Raw genomic sequence first — 21,376 nt, 5'->3', positions numbered from 1 at the left:
ACACCAGGAAGCCAGCTCTGCCCCTCACTAACTGTGCTGGTTTAGGCAAGACTCTTAATCTCTCTCAGCCTCCATTACTTCATATAATATGGGGTGAACAACAGTATCTAACTCATAAGGCTGTTATAAAAATTAATTGAAATAATGCACATAAAGTATGTAGCACAGTACTGGGAAGATGGCAAGCTCCCAGTAAATGTTAGCTCTTAGCTTTAGAGTTATTGTTTGTAACTCCTATAACAAGTCTACAAAGTTATTAGTAACAGAGTCTATAGAGACAGAGTGCTACGGGAGGGAGCACGGGAGAGAAGGATTTTAAATTCAATTGGTGAGTGGGAGTGGGGGTATGAATCTGGAAAGATCTCAGGAAGGCTATCAAAGGTGAAATAGGTTGTGAAAGAACTAAGAAATGAGGTACCCCAAGTCACAGAAGCAGAGCTCAGAAAGGCCAGGGTCTTTCCAGGGAACTGCAAGTGGCTGGGTGTCTAAGGTAAAGGCCAGAAAGGGGCACAAGAGCACAGTTCATCTTAACTGTTCCCTAAAGACACCATGGATGGTCAGCCATGATCTTTTCAATGGTATCTGAAAAGATAAGAGTTCATGCTAACTTAATCAGTAAGGACCTGGTGAGTGAGAAGAATGGTTCTTTGCCAGCACCAACCACTGTGGTATAAACCAGGTTCTGGAAAGAAGAAATCTGGTATCAAAAGCTAACATTAACAGTATTAAGTATCTACTCTCTCATAGGTACTGACCACTTAATATGCAGGATCCTATTTAGTTTCCCCAATAATCACATATGGTGCATATAAGTATCCTTATTTGCAAATGGGCGACTGAGGGTATAGAAAGGTAAGAAAGCCTAATGTCATTTTTAAGCCAAGATACAATGTTTATAGTATCTGTATTTTAACAATACTAAGCTATAACTGATGAGCAAAGGAAAAAGTGCCCTGAACAAGGGAGCCTAAACAGCTGCATATAACCTGAGCACTCATTTCATTCTCTAATCTGGTCACCTCAATTGTGACATGGAGGCCAGGAGTAAAGGAGCTTTATAGTCCCTTCTACCACAAATAAGTTTTATCTTAATCTAAGAAACAATTTCAACGATTGAAATACAAAGCAGTATCCTGGGGAACTGCAGCCTGTTTCAACAAAGACATTCTCATAAGCTTTATATCTGATATCCACAGTCGTGCAGCTCATCTTGGAAAGTGTCCATCTAGTCAAAGTAGGAAATATAAATACTCTACTCTAGGAATCATCACCAGATTTAATATGAGGTTACTGTCGTCCACAGGGCTGGAAAGCTAAGTCTTGGCTACCAATGGAGGCCTCTTTATTTCTATCAGTTTTTTCTGTAGGATGCCAGGTAATTTGCTTCCTAAAACGACATTTAAACTACATGGAGGATGTGTTTAAGAGCATAGGTCTCTGGGCCTGGCAAAACTCAGTCCACATTCTGAACCTGCTGCTTAATGGCTTTGTGAGCTTGGGCAAATTACCAGCCTCTCTTTCACAGTTACTCTATTTATAAAAAGAGGATAGTAATACCTTGCAGGGTTATTGTGAGGATTAAATGAAACAATGCATGTCATGGGATTGGCACGATGCTTGCTGCATTATACAGACTCAACAAATTATAGTTTAAAAAAATAATGAGCTGAAAACAAACCCTATCCTACTGCTGTGAACCAGCCAAAAGGATTGAAGTGTGTTGTGCTTTCCCAAACTCATTAGGTCCAAAACCTAAATAAACTCTTTCCCTAAAACCTACTCTTTATCCAGGCTTCTCTCCCAGCCACCCAGTGGCTCAATTCAGAAACCCAAACATAATCTAAGAGACTCCCTTACTTCCATCCCAGTACACACTCAAACATACCCACACAGTCACCAAATCCCGTAGATCCCATGCCATCAACATCTTCTGGGTCCATGCTGTCTTCCCCATTCTCTCACTACTGCCTTCTTCAGGCTGGACTGCTTCTCTGGAGTAGTTGTCAGTAACCTAATGCATCTCCCTATCTCCAGTCTGGCTTCACTGTATACTTTCTCCAGAGTGATCATCTTCAAATGCAAATCTGCCAAGTTTCCCCTTAATACTATAGGAACTCCCACAGGCTTCTGGGATCCAGTTTAAACTCACTAGCTTAGCGCATAGCAGCCTTCATGATGAGCCTCAGACGACCCTCTGAGCTTCATTCTCTCTATCTCCCCTTGCCTTCCAGATACTCACATGGTTTTTTTTATGCCTTCTTGACTTCTAACCTGCTGTTCCCTCTGCTGGAATCTCCTCCTTCCTTCTTCACCTAGCTAGCCATCCCAGCTAGCCTTTATTTATCCTTCAAAGGTAAAGACCAATGTCACCTTCTTTAATTGCCGTGTCTGATCCTTGCCCCCTTCTAATTTAAATGCCCACGCTATGGTGTCTCTCCACTTGGACTACAAAGCTCCTTCAAGATAGCACTCCTTGTATCTGTACGGTCTGGCGTCTCCAGCTCAGTAACTCTTTGCTGAGTGAATATCAGAATTCCCCATGGTAGGCTCCAGTCTCAGAATCCCAGGACAATGAATACTGTGCAGTTTACTCACACGCTCATCTTAGTCAGTTGTCTTTGATGTCTCCCTGCCTCAGGAGCAACAGACACGTGTCAAACTATTTATTATCTGCCAACACTCATCAGAGACCTCATCGGGACCACTGAACTAGACTTGGATAATTTCTTTCTTAAGACTACCAGCCCTTCCTGTCTCAAGTTAGGTCTGGGAAACACTCAGCTGCCATCTCATAACACCCACAGAGAAGCAGTAGCAGGTGACTCAGGATATCAAGGTTTAACCTTGAAGGTGCATTTGTTAGTCTGTTCCCTGGGGTCAAGATCTATGTCTTGTTTACCTATCTTCAACAATTCTTTTCAAAATGGCAAGTGTTTGAAATATGTGACCTGTATAAATACATTTTAAATAAATAGCTTTTGAGGGGGCTAGATTTCAGGATCTATTTGAACTTATATGTATTTGGATGATTTCCTCAAATAGTCTCCAAGCTCTTAGTATTGGGACCACATTTTACTCATCTTTGTGATTGAACAGTCCAGCAAGGTGCTTGTGCACAGTAGACACTCCATAAACATTAACTGAATTGCATTGAATCTTCAAACTCAGCCAGAAAATGAGCCGGTGGCAAGACAGGGGGCAATTGTGGGAGTCACTCCACTCATTAAAGAGATGCAACCTCCTCCTATACTATGGACGGTTCACATCTCCCCAACAGTCCTTAGGGCAAGAGGCCTGGAACAGTGGGTAAGAAACCCAAACCAGGAGTAAGTCTTGCAGATGGCAAGAATCTGGCAGGTGGCCTTGGCATCTTCTACCCTGTATGTTCTAGGTCATGTTTTATTATGCAAAGACCAGTGTGTGTCAGGGTTTGCATCAATGCACATGTAGACTAAAACTTGCATCAAAATCAGTATGACCAGTCAGAGGGGATAGACATTGTATGAGTCTGCTTGTATGAAATAACTAGGGTGTGCAGATTCATAGAAGCAAAAAGCAGAATTCAGGTTACAGAGGAAAGGGAGAAGACTGAAGAGAGTGATAATACATAATGGGTATAGGGTTTCTAATTTGGGGTAATGGGAAGGTTCTAGAAACTGACAGCCTTATGTCGGTTTGTATGTAAACTATGGACCTTATTTAATATTAATATTTTAATACTCTTTCATCAATTGTAACAAAAGTACCACACCAATGCTAAGGGTCAATAATAGGAGGGGATAAGCGATACGGGGATTTTCTAAGTTCTATAATTGATTGTGGTGATGAATGTACAACTGTGTGATTATAGTGTGACAGTGTACTTTGGATGGCTATATGGTATGTGCACATATCACAATAAAACTTCCTCAAAAAAAAAAAAAAACTATGACATTTCCATACTGCCCCCAGTGTGCATATGTAAGCAGACCCTGGACTGTCTGTCTCTGTCCTGGTTTGGGGACAACTCATCTGCTCCCTCCAAGTCTACTACCCACTCCCCAGAAGCCCTGAGAAGAAGTAAGTATAGGCAGTAGGATAGCTCAAGGTCATTTTTTACTTTTTTTTTTTTTACATGGGCAGGCACAAGGACTCAAACCCAGGTCTTCAGCATGGCAGGCGACAACTCTGCCTGCTGAGCGACCATGGCTCACCCAAATATTTCCCCTTTTGTTCTTTTATTTTTATTTTGGCATGGGCAGGCACTGGGAATCGAACCCAGGTCTCCAGCATGGCAGGCGAGAACTCTGCCACTGCACCATCACTGCCCAGCCCCCAAGGTCATTTTTTGTTTGTGTGTCTCCTGCCCTATAGCTCCTGACGGTACCTCAGGACATGCTTGTGCAGTCCTGGTTCGTTTCCATGGAGACAAGAAGCTCTGCTTCTCTTCAAGCCTAAGCTAATGGTTTTCATCAAATCCTATTTCCTCTGAGACAAGTGAAAATGCTACAATGCTTCCATCACACTTCCTCTTTAAATACACTGAAGCCGGCGAACACATACCTCACTGCCCACTCCCCAGTGCCTGTGCCCCATGAAGGGGGCCTCAATCGTTTCTGCACTTGGTATCATTGTCCCTGTGCACCAATACGTGCTCCCTGCCACGTCTCACCCCAGACTGTCTTCACTACTTGCCCAGCACAGCGCCATACATGCTCCTCCTTCCGTCGCCTCCTCTCTCTGCTTGAGGAACAGCCTGATAGGAACATCCATACTTCCTACAGGTCAGTGGATACATGGCCCCTGGGACTAAAAGCCTTCTAAGCTATTTCCCTGGCTGCCTCTGAGGGAAAATCTTAACCAAACCCTCACTCCAACGAGGCCCTGAAAGCCAGAACAAGTGGAAGGGAGAGCCCGTGGTCTCTCCTATACACAGGACCCCCTGCTGCTGACCCCCTGCAGACAACAGGGAACCCCACCCCCACCCGGTCCCCAAATGTGTTGTGCATTAGAATGCGAAAAAGAAACCAAGACAGAAATACTTCAGTTCCAGCCAGTAAGGCCCCTATTGTTAACACTCCTTTAAATGTCAGAATTTATTCACAACAGCTGTTCGTAGGGTTTTTCAGCAGTGCAAAGGAGGCACCTGCCATTTCATTCTGTCACATCTCCCCACCTGAGGAGGTGTCTCCCAGGTGGAGAGGAGCTGATGGCCCCACAGCTGGCTCAAGCCCATCATCCACAGGCTGCTCTTTAGACAGAAGCCAACGGGCCTACCAGGTGGAGACGACGAATGTTGCTATTATCCAAGGGTATTGGCCGCTATTTAATAAGAGCTAAAAGCTACCCCATGCCAGACTCCCGGCCACATCTCCGCATGTGTGAAAGATATTGCTGGGTCATTTTACAGATAAGGATGCAGGCTCAGAGAGACCCAGTGACTTGTTCAAATGCAAAATGCTATTAAGTGGCAGGATTAGGTTTCTCACCCAGGACCCTCAGATGCCAAACCTTGTGCTTCTTCAATATGCCATTCTTTCCCATCCTGAAAAGGGAAATGAAATGTTATAATTCCAAACTAGAGAGTCTATCAGGGCAAACACGGTCAGATACCTGGCATAATCTGGATGGCACTGCTCTGTCCCATTTCCAGCCATATTGGAGCCTTATCTGTAACACCAGTGACTATTGCCAGCACATCATCTATCTTTATCTCTTCTCAAATAGTAAGACTCTAATTTGAATTTCCTAAACTAAAATATGGACGCATTTAGGATAAAAGTAAGAATAACGAACATCAGATAAGATTAGACAAACTAGAGATTATTCCCTCAATGGGACTACACAGGAAAAGAAGTCTGGGGTCAGGCCTCTCCAGTGTTATGGACTGAACTGGTATGGGTTATTGTGATGGTGTATCCCCCAAAAATATATGTTCGAGTCCTGACTCCCAGTACCTGTAAGTGTGACCTTATTTGGAAATAGGATCTTTACTGTTGCAATTAGTTAGGATGCGGTCATACTGGATTAGACGGGCCCTAATCCAATAAGGCTGGTGTCTTTATAAAAAGAGGGAATTTTGGACATAGACACCCAGACAAAGAGGGAACATGGCCACATGAAGACAGAGGCAAGCACTGGAGTTGTGCTGCCACGAGCCAAGGAGTGACAAGGATTCTGGCAGTCAGAAGCTTGGAAGAGGCAAGGAAAGATCCTCCCCAAGAGCCTTCCGAAAGTACATGGGCCTGTTGACACTCTGACTTCGAATTCTACCCTTCAGAGCTGTGAGACAATACATTTCTCTTGCCTTATGCTATCCAGTTTTGTTGTTGTTAATTTCTTATTTTGAAATAATTTCAATCTTATAGGACAGTTATAATAACAATATAAACCCTATACTGCTGAGAACTTCAACATACATCCACTGTAGGTATCCAGATTCACCAATTTTAACATATTGAAGCCACCCAGTTTTTGGTAATCTGTTATGGCAGCCCCAGGAAACTAATACAAGTAGAGTAAAACTAAGGGAGAACATTTGAGTTGCAGGTACAGGCTATGTGGAGAGAATTACTTGGAGCAGTGCTTGAGCATGAATAAATTTTTTGTAATGGATGGTGGTGATGGTAGCATAACATTGTGAAAGTAATTAACAGCCCTGAATTATATATTTGAATGTGGTTAAAAGGGGGAAATTTTAAGCTGTATATTTGTTACTAGAATAAAAAATTTTAAAAAAACTCAGACAATTGTACAACACAGTGAACCCTAATTGCAAACTGTGGGCTATAGTTTATAGTATAATTATAAAAATATTCTTTTATCAATTGTAACAGAGGTACCACACTAATGCAAGGTGTTAATAATAGAGGGTATATATGAAAATTATGCTTTCTGCATGATTTTTCTATAAACTCACAACTTCCCTAATAAAAAAATAAAGTCTATTAAAAATTACTATTTAATAAAAAATGTTCACTGAAGGAGTAAACATATAACAAATCCTCAAGGTATCCCATTATGCTTTAAGACTCTTCACTCAACCCCAATTATATTAAGAACTCCTTTGCTAAACCAAAAGCACAAGCAACAACAATAGCAAAAACAGACTGGACTTCATTAACAAAAATGAACTTTTGGGCATCAAAGGACATTATCAAGAAAAAGAAAAAACAACCTATAAAATAGGAGAAAATATTTGGAAACCATATATCTGATAAGGGTTTAATACCCAGATAAAGAAGTTTTGCAACTCAACAACATAAAGGCAAACCCTACTTTAAAAGATGGGCAAGGACTTGAATAGACATTTCCCCAAAGAGGATATACAGACAGCCAATAAAGCACATGAAGAAATGCTCAGTGTCATTAGGGAAATGCAAATCAAAACCACCATGAGATACCTCCACAGACCCACTAGAATGGTTATTATCAAAGAGAAAAAACAGAAAATAAAAAATGTCGGCAATTATGTGGCAAAATAGGAATCTTAGTACATTGTTGGTAGGCATGTAAAATGGTGCAGCTGCTGTGGAAAACAGTATGATGGCTCTTCAAAACTTTCAACACAAAACCACCAAATGACCTCGTAATCCTCCATATAATCTGGCAATCCCACCATATGCCCTGACAAGCAGGGTCTCAAAACAAGTAATTATCTTCATAGCAGCATTATTGACAGAAGCTGTGAAACGGAAGCAACCCAAATGTCCATCAATAAATTAATGGATAAACAAAATGTGGTATTTACATACAATAGAATATTATGCACCCATAAAAAGGAATCAAGTTTTGGTACATGCTACAAGTGGCTGAATTTAAAGACATCATGTTGAGAGAAATAAGTCAGGCACAGAGGCACAGAGATTTTATGACTTCGCTTATTTGAAGCAAACTACAATTTACAAATTCATAGAGGCAGAAAGTAGAGTTCAGTTTACCAGGGGTAGAGGAAAATGGGGATTAATGCATAATGAGTAAGAGTTTCTAAATAACATACTTACACTGCAATTTCTTTACCTTTCAATTTTAGATATCACCTAATGACTTCCTTACTGTGGAAGCTAAAATTATAGCTTTTGACATCACCTTTTCCTCCCTATAGTTATACTTCTCCATTCTTTCAAGGCAATTATAGCACCATATCAGGGTATCTCAAGATTCAGTGTTAACAAAGTAAATCTGGTTGACAGTTCAGCTGCCTAAAGGACTTATTATCCCTATAGTTCTTGAGTGGTAGTATTTTTGTATTCTGTGGAATTAATTGCTTAGATCAATGTGTATATGTGTGCGTGCACAAATACATACACTTTTATGTATTCATATGTGTGTATATATGTAAATGTGTATATATTATATCTATGTGTTTATGTATGTGGTTTTGACAAAACCCTAAAACACTTCTCCTAAACAAAATCAAACACATCAGGAAATTGAATCAGTTTTGTTTCTTTTTCTTTAAGATATCATTTTTAGAGCTCTGTGTCATTCTATTCAAATCTGAACTTGATGCTCCTTTGTCCTGCTAATGAGCTGCATTCTAGTACTTCTCTTCCTCCCTATCATCTTGGAAATTCCCTTTACTTCTCCCCTCTATTGAATCCCTTGTTTCCATAAGTATCCAGTCTTTCTCTTTCTTCGATTATATTATTATTTTGGGGGAAGTGAATTCACCAGTAACGTTTTGATAAAGGATGCCTGAAAATACTGCTATCTCACCTCACAAAGAATTGGTATTTTGGCTCAGCAGAGAATTCTATCTTGAAACTTATCCTCCCTCATAAAGTTTTAGCTTTTCTCTACTAGCTTCCAACACTTAACGTTGCTATTGAGAATGCCATTCCAATGCCATTCCAATTCCTGATTCTTTGTGGGTAAAGTTTGCCCCCTTCTCAATTAGGGACACAACTTTTAGGATATGCTGTTTACTCAAACGTTCTGAAATTTCATAATGATTTATCTTTGTGCAGGTCTTTTTCCACTAATTGTACTGAGTTCTCGTAGGCAGATTCGTTATTAATTAATTAAATTTATTTGGTTCCATTTTATCTCCAAACCCATTTCCCATTTCCCTGCCCTACAAACTATCATTACAATAGAGTGAATGCATATTTTTACTTGGATGTATGTTTGCAAAGTGTGTATGATGTTTTGTGTGCATGTATTTTTTTATTTATGTAAACAGTATTATGTTATATTGCAGTCTTTCCTTCTAGTTTTCACTGCTGCTTCTGTAAATGGTATTTGTTGCTCCTAACTGCAGCACAGAATGCCAAGGCATACATCCAACAATTCACCTCTCTCTCCCAGGTACAGACTCCCAGGTTGTCTCTAATTCCCCACTGCCAACATCCAAAGTTGGAGAGAATGCTTCTACACATGTTTCAATGAATCTTTTAATCTGGCAATGCTAGACTTTCATTTCTGAGAAAGTTTCCTTTATTTTTCTTTGCCTATTTCTTCTTCCCGATTTCTCAGTTTTCTTTCTATAACTCCTATTGGTTGAATGTTGAGCCAATCCTCTGATTTTCTCAAATCAAAATTTCTCAAAACTTTTGTCTGACTTTCTAGGTGAGTTCATCAACTTCATATTTCAATCATTTACTATTTTTTATTTATTACATTTTTAATTTCCAAGAGCTCTTCTTAACCTCTAAATGTCTTTTTTTTTTTTTAATAAAGCAACCTGGTATTTTTTCACGATGAAATTATTTTTCTTCTTCCTCTCTTAACAATTTTTTTAAGTTGTCTTCTGCTGCCTGTACTGTTCATATTCCCTCAAGTTCCTTTTATTCTGTTTATCATTTGGCTTCTGGCCTTTTGTGTTGGACATTTTCCTCAAGCGCTGATGATTCTTAGTTGTATGTTCATATTCAATAACAAGGTGTAGAAAGCTCCCTGGAAGCTGTGTGTGCATGGTCTGGGCTTGTAAGATAGGTTGAATGTTGGCAAAAAAAAATTCTAATTCTGGAAATCTGTAAATGTTATCTTTTTTGGAAAATGTCTCTCTAAAGATGGAATTAAGTTAAGGATATTGAGATAAAGAGATCATCCTGGATTACCCAGGTGGGCCCTAAATCCAATGACATATGTCCTTAAAAGAGGGAGGGCAGAGGAAGATTACACAGAGACAGAGTGGGGGCAGAGATAGACTGATAGGGCCATAAACTAAGGGAGATCTGGAACCACCAGAAACTGGAAGAGAATGGAAATGAATTCTATTCTACTGCTCCCAAAGGTAGCATGTCTCTGCCCAATTCTGAACTTCTAGCTTCCAGAATTTCTGACATTTTAAGCCACTCAATTAGCTGATTTGTTGCAGGTGATCCAGGAAGCTCACACAGTGAGTCTCACTGAGGGTGACAGGATGGAAACCTGTTTCTCTGGTCAGTCTACACAGTTCTTTTCTCTAAAAGTAGTTTCCCCAGAAAGTAATCCTCTAAACTCCTGCAAGATTGCTACATTTTTTATGAGAGTCAAGCAGAAGTAGCAGGCTGGAAGTATTGACATCCAGTTTGTGGACTTTCATTTAATGCTTCCATTTTCAGTACAACCTATCACCCACATGGTCACGTGTGCCTGATGTCACCATTCCAAGCTTCTCTGATTCAGCTTCTCCAGAGAGTAAGTCTCTTGACTTTTGCTGGGGTGGGAGTTGGGTGGGGCAGACACCTGTCAGCATTGTCTGGGGGTAGATATCTAAGGTATTGACAAGGCAGGGGAGTGGGGGAGAGGAGGCTGAGGGGCATCTGGGTGTTCCTTACAGACTTTCAACCAATCCTCTTGCTCTCAGTGCCACCCACACTCCAGCTCTCAGAGATACCTGATGCCTCTAATCCCTGAGCCTTTCTACAGTTATGTAGGGCAAGCATTTTGCTTTTTAATTAGCATTCTCCACTGCAGGCAATTAAATCTCAGCTTTCTACCACTGTCAGTTACCACTGACTCTCTAGCTTCAAAAATTTTGTTGACATTTCTCATCTGTTGTTACTTTCCCTTCTTGTGCCCTTTTAAAATTGTATTTCCTAGGTTAGTAGAGTTATAAAAGATGACCACTTTGCTTGATCTGCTATATTTAACCAGGAGTATCATCTTATACATCATCTCAATTTGAAGAATTTATGATACTTCATGCTGACAAGAAATTCAGGTCACTTTTGCTTAGAAAAATGTAAGATCCTCTAAATTCTATCCCTGTCTTAGCCATTCTATTTTATACTCTTCATTCCCCAAAGTAAGACTTCCACTCTAGTTAAGTTACATTTCATTACAACCCCTTCATGCTCCATGGGAAGTCTCATCTCTGCATCTTTGCTTATGTTTTTCCCCTTTCTGGAACATTCGTTTCCAGAGTTCATCCTATGACTCATTTTGCCTTTTTTTTTTTTTCATGGGCAGGCACCAGGAAATGAACCAGGGTCTCCAGCATGGCAAATGTGAACTCTACCTGCTGAGCCACCATGGCCTGTCCCTAGGACTTATTTTGTATTCCAAGAAAATCCCAAGTCTTCTTGAAGTCATCTCTGACTTCAGACTGTAAGGATTTGTCCCTTCCTCTGAATAAATTATCTGTTTCTTAAATTAATCCTTAAAAGAACTCTTATTCCCTGACTGTTTCTTAAGGACAGGAGCCATGACTACCTTACATTTTGTGTGCTCCTTTCAAAACTTAGCACAGTAGGGCACTGAGTTCTTGTTGAGTGATAGAACCTAATTCAGGCCACGAATATGGGATTTGATATCTATTACACTTTAAATCTTTTGAGAGTAAATCCTACATCTTATTCAACTTTATATCCTTTAACAACCAGCACAGTTAATGGCTGGACGAAAGGATAAATGAGTAAATGAACTCCCACTGGATACCATGTTTAGTGTTGAACCTGATCAAAAGACATTTTTTGATTCCTAAGAACAAACATGACTAGAAAGTCTGTTCACTACTGCATTCCCAGGATACAGAACAGTATTTGATGCACAGGGGCTGCTTGGTAAGTGTCCTCTAAATGAAGGTTGAATGAATGAATCTGCCATGAGTCAGGAGGCATTGGTTTACAATTAGTGTAGAAGTTAAAAGGAAAGAGAAGCATCTGGCTTACCCGGAAAGCACCCCCAGGACTAGGTTGAGAACAAAGAAGGATCCAATGATGATGAGGGGGATGAAGTACAGCCAATTCCAGGTGGCTCCTAAGGCATCATTGGTCTGAAAGAAAGAAAGATAATTCCTTAATAGTCAGTCAATCAAAACCACCTACCAGAAGGCAGTCTGTACTCATTCCCATAGCTTCACCTATACAGCGATATAACAAGCAAAGAGTAATACAGTTACACATTGCCTCACTCCACTCCTAGTTTGGTATTATTGTGTGTTACATCATACTGTCCCCTGTGCACAGTGAAAGACACTGCATCAACCTCACATGATATCCTGAGCTGAAACATCATAACACCCTCACTTAACAGATGGGAAAACTGAACCTAGTACGCTCAAATATTTGTCCAAAGGTCTTGTGAACACTCACTGGTTAACAGTGATTGGGGATGTGTCTTCTAAGCCTTAGCATTCTCAATTGGACAGATTCTTAAAGAAACAGAGATCACCTATGCCAATGCTCCATGGGCACTGGCAAAGGCCTTAACTGGGTTTCTTTTTTTAAAAATTTATTTCTTATTTATGGTACATATCCACATACAAACACAAAGATTCTTATCATATGATCATTCCATTCTTGTTATATAATCAATAACTCACACTATCATCACGCAGATGTATATTCATCATCACGATCATTTCTTAGAACATCTGCATCAATTCAGAAAAAGCAATAAAAAGAAAACAGAAAAAAATTCATACATACCATACCCCTTACCATTCCCCTTCACCGATTACCAGCATTTCAACCTACTAAATTTATTTATTTATTTATTTATTTTTTTTTTTTTTTAAAGGAAGGAAAGACAGAGAAGGAAGGAAGGGAGGAAGGGAAACATTTTTAAACATTTTCTTGTTTTATTATATTTTGTTTGTTTGTTTGTTTTTTACATGGGCTGGGGCCGGGAATCGAACCGGGGTCCTCCGGCACGGCAGGCAAGCACTCTTGCCCGCTGAGCCACCGCGGCCCGCCTACTAAATTTATTTTAACATTTGTTCCCCCTATTATTTATTTATTTTTAATCCATATGTTTTACTTGTCCATCGATAAGGTAGACAAAAGGAGCATCAGACACAAGGCTCTCACAACCACACAGTCACACTGCGACAGCCAAATCATCACACAATTATCGTGAAGAAATATGGCCGCCATCGGAACACAGCTCCACATTTTCAGGCAGTTCCCTCGAGCCTCTCTATTACACCTTAACGAAACAGGTGATATCTATTTAATGCGTAAGAATAACCTCCAGGATAACCTCTCGACTCTGTTCGGAATCTCTCAGTCATTGATACTTTATTTTGTCTCATTTCTCTCTTCCCCCTTTTGGTCCAGAAGATTTTCTCAATCCCTTGATGCTGAGTTCCAGCTCATTCTAGGATTTCTGCCCCAAGTTGCCAGGAAGGTCCACACCACTGGGAGTCATGTCCCATGTAGAGAGGGGGAGGGCAGTGAGTTTGCCTGCTGTGTTGGCTGAGAGAGAGAGGCCACATCTGAGCAACAGAAGAGGTTCTCTTGGGGGTGACTCTTAGGCCTAATTTTAAGTAGGCTTAGCCTATCCTTTGTGGGGTTAAGTTTCATACGAACAAACCCCAAGACTGAAGCCTTGGCCTATTGCTTTGGCTGTCCCCATTGCCTGTGAGAATATCAAGAATTCTCCACTTGAGGAAGTTGAATTTTCCCCCTTTCTCACCATTCTTCCTAGGGCACTCTTCCCTATTCACTGTTCAAATCGCTCTGGGATTTATCTGGGCATCACTCTGGACAAACCTACAAAATCTCATGCCCTACGCAAGGTACCAAGTACTATGGTGCTCGGTTAAGCTGTCCACATAAGTTATGTTACGAAATGCACTAGTCAAAATATAAATTTTGTACCAAATAAACATTTTTTGTTTGTCTCACACATATGTTAAAGTTTTAAAATATTAATTACCATCTATTTTCAACACCCTGCATTATTGACATTCCTTTGTTCTTCCTCATGCAGAAACATGTTTAAATTTGTACATTTTTTACTGGGTTTCTTGAGGGAAATTTAGGCTGTCCACACCCTGCTCAGCCCTTGACCACAGGCTCTGGCTTTCTTGCGGTGCCTCAAGCCTAGCCCCAGCAAGGCCCTGGACAGAACAATAACAAAGGGATAAATCTAGGTTTGAAGAGTGGTCTTTCACTCTCTTTCTAATACTAACACACAGGAAACTGAAAACTGCATGGTAATCCATATTTTAGATTCTTGGACCACAAGTTGAGCGCATGGCCCTTGAACAGTAGGGGGTGAGGAGGGATTATATCACATGACTAGTCAAAAGAAGTAATTCTTGGCAGGATGTCCTATTAGGACTTTGAAACAGCCCTTGAAAGCATTTTGAAATAGTCCTTTCTAATACTTGTGCCTCTCAACTAAGAATTCTCACACTTCATCTTGACTGTCTTCCTCATGGTATCACCCCAAGTCTCACAAAGTAGTCTTCTTGAATTGCATTTTCCACAAGCAGGGTTTTGAATTCCCATCCCCACTCCACACACACACCCTTTAATACCTGTTTGAAATGCTCAACACTATTGTATCTGGAGAGAAAGATATTTTATTCATAAATCTTGTGGGGAAGAGACCCATAAAAGTCAAATTCCATGCCTAAAATTCATATGCTAAATTAGAATTAATATTTGAACCCAGAATTTCTAAGGCAAAGTATTTCTGGTCCCTGTGACTGACCCAGTTTTTCCCTAACTACTAAAATTTCCAAAATTCTTTTGATGCATAGTCCTCCTACTTCTTTTGGACTTTCATAACATTCTATTTTGTTTTCTTCCTGGTTATCTCATATCTTCTCTGCGTCCCATTCAAATATTTCAATCCACAGAATACAGCCTTCCATTCATCATGCATTATCTAATTTCTTCAACAGGGCTGCTATCACTGTATAGTAGATTCTTCATTACAAATAAGCTTCTAAGGCAACCTCCTTTCACCAAATTTGTATCTTTTGCCTTGTCCCTATGCTGTTCAGAGAGATATGATTGCAACTGAAGCAGAATAAAAGATAAACAGACCCAAAACTAAAAAAACCAACAACAACAAAAAACACCTTCCGAACTAGCTGGAACAAAGGCAGGGAACTTCCGTTTCCAGCTCTTTGGTTCGATCTGGTCCGGTCAATTAAATGTGAGAAAGGAGGAAGTGTTGGTTTGAAAGGAAGTATGTACCCTAGAAAAGCCATGTTTTAATCTTTTATAAATCTAGCCGTTTCTTCTAATCCCTATGCAGTACTGTACGTTTGAATCTGTAATTAGACCATCTCCCTGGAGATGTGACTCAATCAAGAGTGGTTGTTAAGCTGGATTAGATGGATACATGTCTTCACCCATTCAGGTAGGTCTTGATTGGTTTACTGGAATTCTATAAAAGAGAAAACATTTTGGAGAAAGAAGAGATTCAGAGACAGCAGAGAATGCTGCAGCACCACAAAGCTGAGAGTCCACCAACCAGTGACCTTTGAAGATGGAGAAGGAAAATGCCTCCCAGGGTCCTTCATGAAACAAGAAGACAGGAGAGAAAGCTAGCAGATGCGTCATGTTTTCCACGTGTCATTCCAGCTGAGTGAGAAACCCTGACTGTGTCCGCCATGTGCCTTCTCACTTGAGAGAGAAACCCTGAACTTCATTGGCCTATTTGAACCAATGTATCTTTCCCTTGATGCCTCTGACTGAACATTTCTATAGACTTATTTTAATTGGTACATTTTTTCGGCTTTAGAACTGTGAACTAGCAATTCGTTAAATTCCCCTTTTAAAAGCCATTCCATTCCATTTCTGGTATATTGCATTCCGGCAGCTAGCAAACTAGAACAGAGGATGTAGACCAGATCTTGGAAAAACTGTTCCTGTTGATCAGAAAGAAGATGCAAAAGCGCTAAATACCAAGGGTGGTGTTCTAGTTTGCTAGCTGATGGAATGCAATATACCAGAAATGGAATGGCTTTTAAAAAGGGGAATTTAATAATTTGCTAGTTTACAGTTCTAAGGCCGAGAAAATGTCCCAATTAGAACAAGTTAATAGAAATGTCCAATCAAAGGTATCTAAGAAAAGATACCTTGGTTCAAGAAGGCCAATAAAGTTCAGGGTTTCTCTCTCAAGTAAGAAGGCACAAGGCAAACACAGTCACAGTTTCTCTCTCAGCTGTAAGGGTACATGGAGAGCACAGCATCATCTGCTAGCTGCTTCTCCTGGCTTCCTGTTTCATGAAGCTCTCTGGGAGGCATTTTCCTTTTTCATCTCCAAAGGTTGCTGGCTGGTGGACTCTGCTTCTCATGGCTATGTCGGATGGTGAGGGGTTTAATGGAAATAGGAAACTGTGTTTTCTGAGAAAGTGGAAGCATGGACCTTGTGAACTGGAGGATGAACTAAATGATACTTGAATAACCAACACCATCTTTATTCATGGTTATAAGTCAAACATTCTGCAAAGGCTGGTTAGTTTGAATGGTTCACCAGTGGTACTCCAGACCAACAGCTCACTCATCCTGTGGTTCAGCCATGCTCACTCTTGGCTTGCATTCTTTGGCAAGAACTGAGTCTGTGTCTAGTACCTAGCCCAGGACTCAGCTGCCAATCAACATTAGCTGGTATAATCAATGGTAATGAAAAAATTGTTACTTTTAAGATATCTTTGGTTCCAGAAGTGACTGAGCTGGTTGTGAATGGCTCACAACAACTTCATTTGTATAACTATTTGCCAGGGATGTTATAGAGCAAAGAGCATTTCATGAATTGTGTTCTTCCAAATGCAGGTTATTAAAGTATTCTGTGAAAATGGGCTTCTGTAACCAAAGAAACCTGAGAAACACAGCAGATTATATTTTCCTCTTAGCCTCTGAGAAGATCTGCAAAAAAGTAACATTACTTACTTTGTTTGCTATATCATAAATCCATCATGAATCCCCCTTTTTCAAAAAAAAAAATCAATGAATATCTTCAGGGAATACAGTTTGGGAAATGCAAGGTTAAAATAATTCCTCTCATTAGCCTGGAGTCTGGAATGTGCTTCCAAAGTCTTCTATAAAATACTGAGGATAAACCATGCCTTTTTTTTTTTTTGGTATGGGAGAATTCTGCCACTGAGCCACCGTTGCACCACCCTAACCATGTATTTTAATTGTGTTCTGTGAGAATGTTTTGACTTTGCTTCAACCTATATTAAAGCAGGAACTATGTTTGCTCAGTTCTGTATCTGGTCCCTAGTAGAGATTTTGGCACACATGGATATTCAATTAATCAATAAATGACCACAATTTTAGTAAGATAATTCTCTTATTAAAAATATAGCAATAAAATTCATTCTGATATCCCCCTCTCAATCAATGGAGCACCATCTGAATTGCTACAAATGTTCTGCATTACAGCCTTGGGGCCCATTGGATGGAGACAGAGGAGAAAGAGAAGGAGAAAAAGGAGAAAAGATCTAGGGGGACACCAGCCCCAGGAGCACTATGCCCTAAGGGATTATTAAAGATGACTGGTAGTTTAAAATGTTCTTTTGTAAAAGCAGTGTGACAGGCCCCCACCAAATTATTCACAAACCTTTTAATAGACTTGCCGCACCCTCTCTACGCCTTTCTTCTCTCCCTCCTCATCCTCTAAGTCCTTCTGTGCCTATTCTTCCTTGCACGTGGACTCACCCTCATCTCACTTGCTCATCAATGGAGCTATGACATGTCCAGAAAGAGAAGGGGACACACCTCAGCAGGGAGTGGGCAAGCAAAGGACTTCACACTTCCCCCCTCCAAAATGGCAGGATTCCTTCTGATGCTAATTAAGGCTTCAATCTATTCTGATTCATCATTATTAAAACCTTAAAATTGTCCAGTGTAGGAGAGACAACTACTAAAGTGTCTTTTGAAATTTAAAAAAAAGAACCCAAGGATGAAGTAATCGACAGTTCTGAAGGCATGAAGTGCCTGGATGCCATGCAAAGGGAGAGCCAGGAATACCAAGCAGAAAGTTGCCAGTTCAGCCCAAATTGTGATTGTTTTCTCTCTGGTGGTATGCATGTGCATCTGTCTCACAACAGTAAGTGGAAGAGAGAGGGGTTGCTTGTATGAGAGGGAGAATTCTTCCCTTTCATTCTCTCTCCACTGCTATCCTCTCTGCTGCTGTGACAGACTCGCAATTCTCAAAAGCTGTTTTCCTCTGGGATCATAACACTATTTTCCCCAGCAACTCTCCTTTCAGGAGCATGGGACAGACATGCTAACTTCTCTGAGTGAGATCCTGGGGAAAGAGACCCAGAGCTTCCAAAACACGTTCTTCTGGATTCTGGTCCCAGGGGAGCCTCACAGTGGACTTCACTGCCCAGACCTCTTACAGTGGAACAGCTATGCGTAAATCAGGGCTGCATCCTACACAGAATGCTGTCCAAAGAGTGCAGCCTCTTCATTCCACACCATTTATGGAGCACCTATTATGTGACAGCTATTGCAGGAGAGAGATTTTCTTTGTGGCAATTCAACTTATTTAAGGGGCCCCTGGCACACTCCCTGCCCAATCCTTCCCCTAGACTGGCATGCTAATAGCTTTCTGTCTTCCTCACCTGCTGACTCTCTGAGTGACACACACATGACAGGGGTGATGACAGACAGGAAAGCAGTGGGGGTGGCAGCCCACCTGCACAGGGTGTGCTCAGCAGGTAGCAGTCCTGACACGGTGGGAATGTGTTCCTTTGGGGACCTGCCTGTATGGGGGATGGTGAGCTCACCCACTCCCTGCGTAAACAGGCACATGTGGCAATTATCACATTAATCTCTGGAGGGGTGGGGGAAGCTGGGTGGAAAGGGAGAGTAGGAGGAACACAATTAGAGAGAAAGATGGAGATGGTGAGAGCAAGAGGAAGTGGGTGGGGGGAGGTCTGTGGGAATATGGTGGAGTAGAAAGCTCCAGGAATCAGTCCATCCACCAAAACAACTATTGAACTGACAGGTACTGTCTGAATCAAATATTTTGAAACTAGGGAGGCTAGTGGATACTGAGTAGCATCCAGGGAAGAGCAGGTGAAAGCAGCTGAGAAAAAGTAATAAATGCAGGTGAATTTTACCCTCTCTGCAGCAGCTACCCTCCTCCCTTCCCCAGGTGGCAATGGGGACTGGAGCTTGGGTCCTGGCGCAGCTCGCTGGTGCCAGGGTGGAACATAAAGACTTCTCCTCCACACTCCAGGGGTCTGATTGCAGGTCTCTACCTTTGATCAGCTACTCTAGCATTCTGGGGACCAGCTCTGAGGGCAAAGGTGGCAGAAAAGTCTTAGACAGTAACTTTCCTCAAAACTATACAGAACAGTTAACAAACTTCATTAATTGGACAAGTACTGAATCAAGAAAATGCAACTTCAGAAGCCATTGAAGAAGCACCTGGCACCCTTGCTGGCCCCTCCACAAATCCCCCTACATACAGAGGGTAGAGCCAGCTTGCACCTCCATAGTGAGTCCCAGGCCTTGTTCCAGAGGGAGCACAGTGTTCCCCATGTGCACACTGGGGTGCAGGTATGTCAGTGTTCATCTATCTCATGGAAGTCTGAGAGACTGAGCCAGAGAATTTGTCTTGGGCTCACCCTCCCAGAGTTTGTCCTGAGAGTGGAGAAGCAGCTTGCAGAAGGATGAGACAGTGTGAGAAACAATAAGTTGAAGTGACCTCAATCAACCAAAGGGTTATCTGCATTGAGTCACTGAAGAGAGCACCCAGGCAGGGGAGGTGGTCTATTTCGAAGGCAGCAGAGGGGATGTTAACTTGAACTTCTGTACAATGTAAACAGGGAATTCTTAAGACCTTTAGTAAGCACAAGCCTAGGAAAAGAAGCAGGCTCCATGACTCTGGCACCCACGCAAGCTCAGTAAGACAGAAAGGACCCTGCACTTTCCATTTGCCTCAGCATAATCTTGACAAGGGGACTGTGCTGGTTTGAAAGGATCTATGTACCCTAGAAAAGTCATGCTTAATCCTAACCCATCTTGTGGATCTTTTAATTCCTATTCAGCACTATTGGTTGTAGACTTGATTAGCTGATCTCCATGGATATGTAACTTCACTGCCCAGACCTCTTACAGGGGAACAGCTATGCGTAAATCAGTACCCAATTGTGGGTACTGATTAGAGAGAGATGTGACTTCACCCATTCCAGGTGGGTCTTGATTAACTTACTGGAATGTTTTAGAAGAAGAAGCATTTTGAGAGCCAGGAGAACTACCAGAGCTAACGCAGCCAGAGACCTTTGGAGATGAAGAAGGAAAATACCCCTGGGAGAGCTTCATGAAACAAGAAGCTGAAGAGAAAGCTAGTGGACATTGCCATATTTGCCATGTGCCTTTCCAATTGAGAGAAAATCCCTGAACTTCATCGGCCTTTCTTGAGTGAAGGTAACCTCTCATTGGTGCCTTAATTTAGACATTTTATAGACTTGCTTTAATTGGGACATCTTTATGGCCTCAGAACTGTAAACCTTCAACTTAATAACGTCCCCTTTTAAAAGGGCCATTCCATTTCTGGTATATGGCAGCTGGCAAACCAGAACAGGGGCTAAGATCTGACGAAGACCACCAACCAAAGTAGAACCAATTTGCAAAGACAATGAAAGGTGCTTCTGGCCTTGGTTTGTTTTGATAACTTGTGGTACTCAAGAAAATACCTACATACACTAGCTGGATCCAAAATTAGGGAATGAATAGTCAGTGACTAAATGACAGAGTTAACACTTTAAAATATTAAAATGTACTGTGTAACAAAAGATCACAAGATAGGAGATGTCATCAACATGACAACGCAAGGCATCCCCTGAAAAAACCTCCCCAGAGATACAGCAAACATAAGGACAAATTCCACTTGCTTAGAACTCTGGAGGACGGTAGAGACTGGAGAAGGACTCCACAAATGCTGAACCAAAAAGAGAGACAACTGTCAATTAGGAATCTTCTGTCCTGGATTAGCTGGTCCTCTTTCCCACCCCTTACTTAATCCCATGCAGTTTGGAATTCTCCAGAGGCAGCAGACCAAGTCCCTCCCACTGGAGACACAGATTATAGAGAAATTCACAGCAATGAATTAGAGCCCCATATATATCCAGGCACAGGAATACAAATCCAAAGACAGCCCGGATGGAACACTAGCCTCTGAGGTAAGCTGTGTACAAAAGGGCCCCTGGTGGGGGTTGGACGTATAGGAGAGAAAAACCATGGCAAAATGGCAGCCAAATGCTAAA

At 41.3% G+C, this 21,376-nt stretch overlaps 1 protein-coding gene across 6 annotated transcripts in view; it reads right to left on the bottom strand.

The window, feature by feature from the left end:
• Window positions 1–21,376, bottom strand: part of CACNA1E (calcium voltage-gated channel subunit alpha1 E) — a 422,025-nt gene that overhangs the window by 147,116 nt on the left and 253,533 nt on the right. For all 6 annotated transcript variants that reach the window (XM_077157177.1, XM_077157172.1, XM_077157174.1 and 3 more), the window contains one exon: window positions 12,078–12,181. In XM_077157177.1, the coding sequence (XP_077013292.1) occupies window positions 12,078–12,181 (104 nt within the window). The remainder of the gene's footprint in view (window positions 1–12,077; window positions 12,182–21,376) is intronic.

The sequence above is a fragment of the Tamandua tetradactyla genome, chromosome 4 (genome assembly GCF_023851605.1).
Source record: "Tamandua tetradactyla isolate mTamTet1 chromosome 4, mTamTet1.pri, whole genome shotgun sequence".
NCBI lineage: Eukaryota > Metazoa > Chordata > Mammalia > Pilosa > Myrmecophagidae > Tamandua > Tamandua tetradactyla.
Note: the sequence above shows the minus strand (reverse complement) of the source record. Positions and strands in the feature narration are given on the sequence as shown.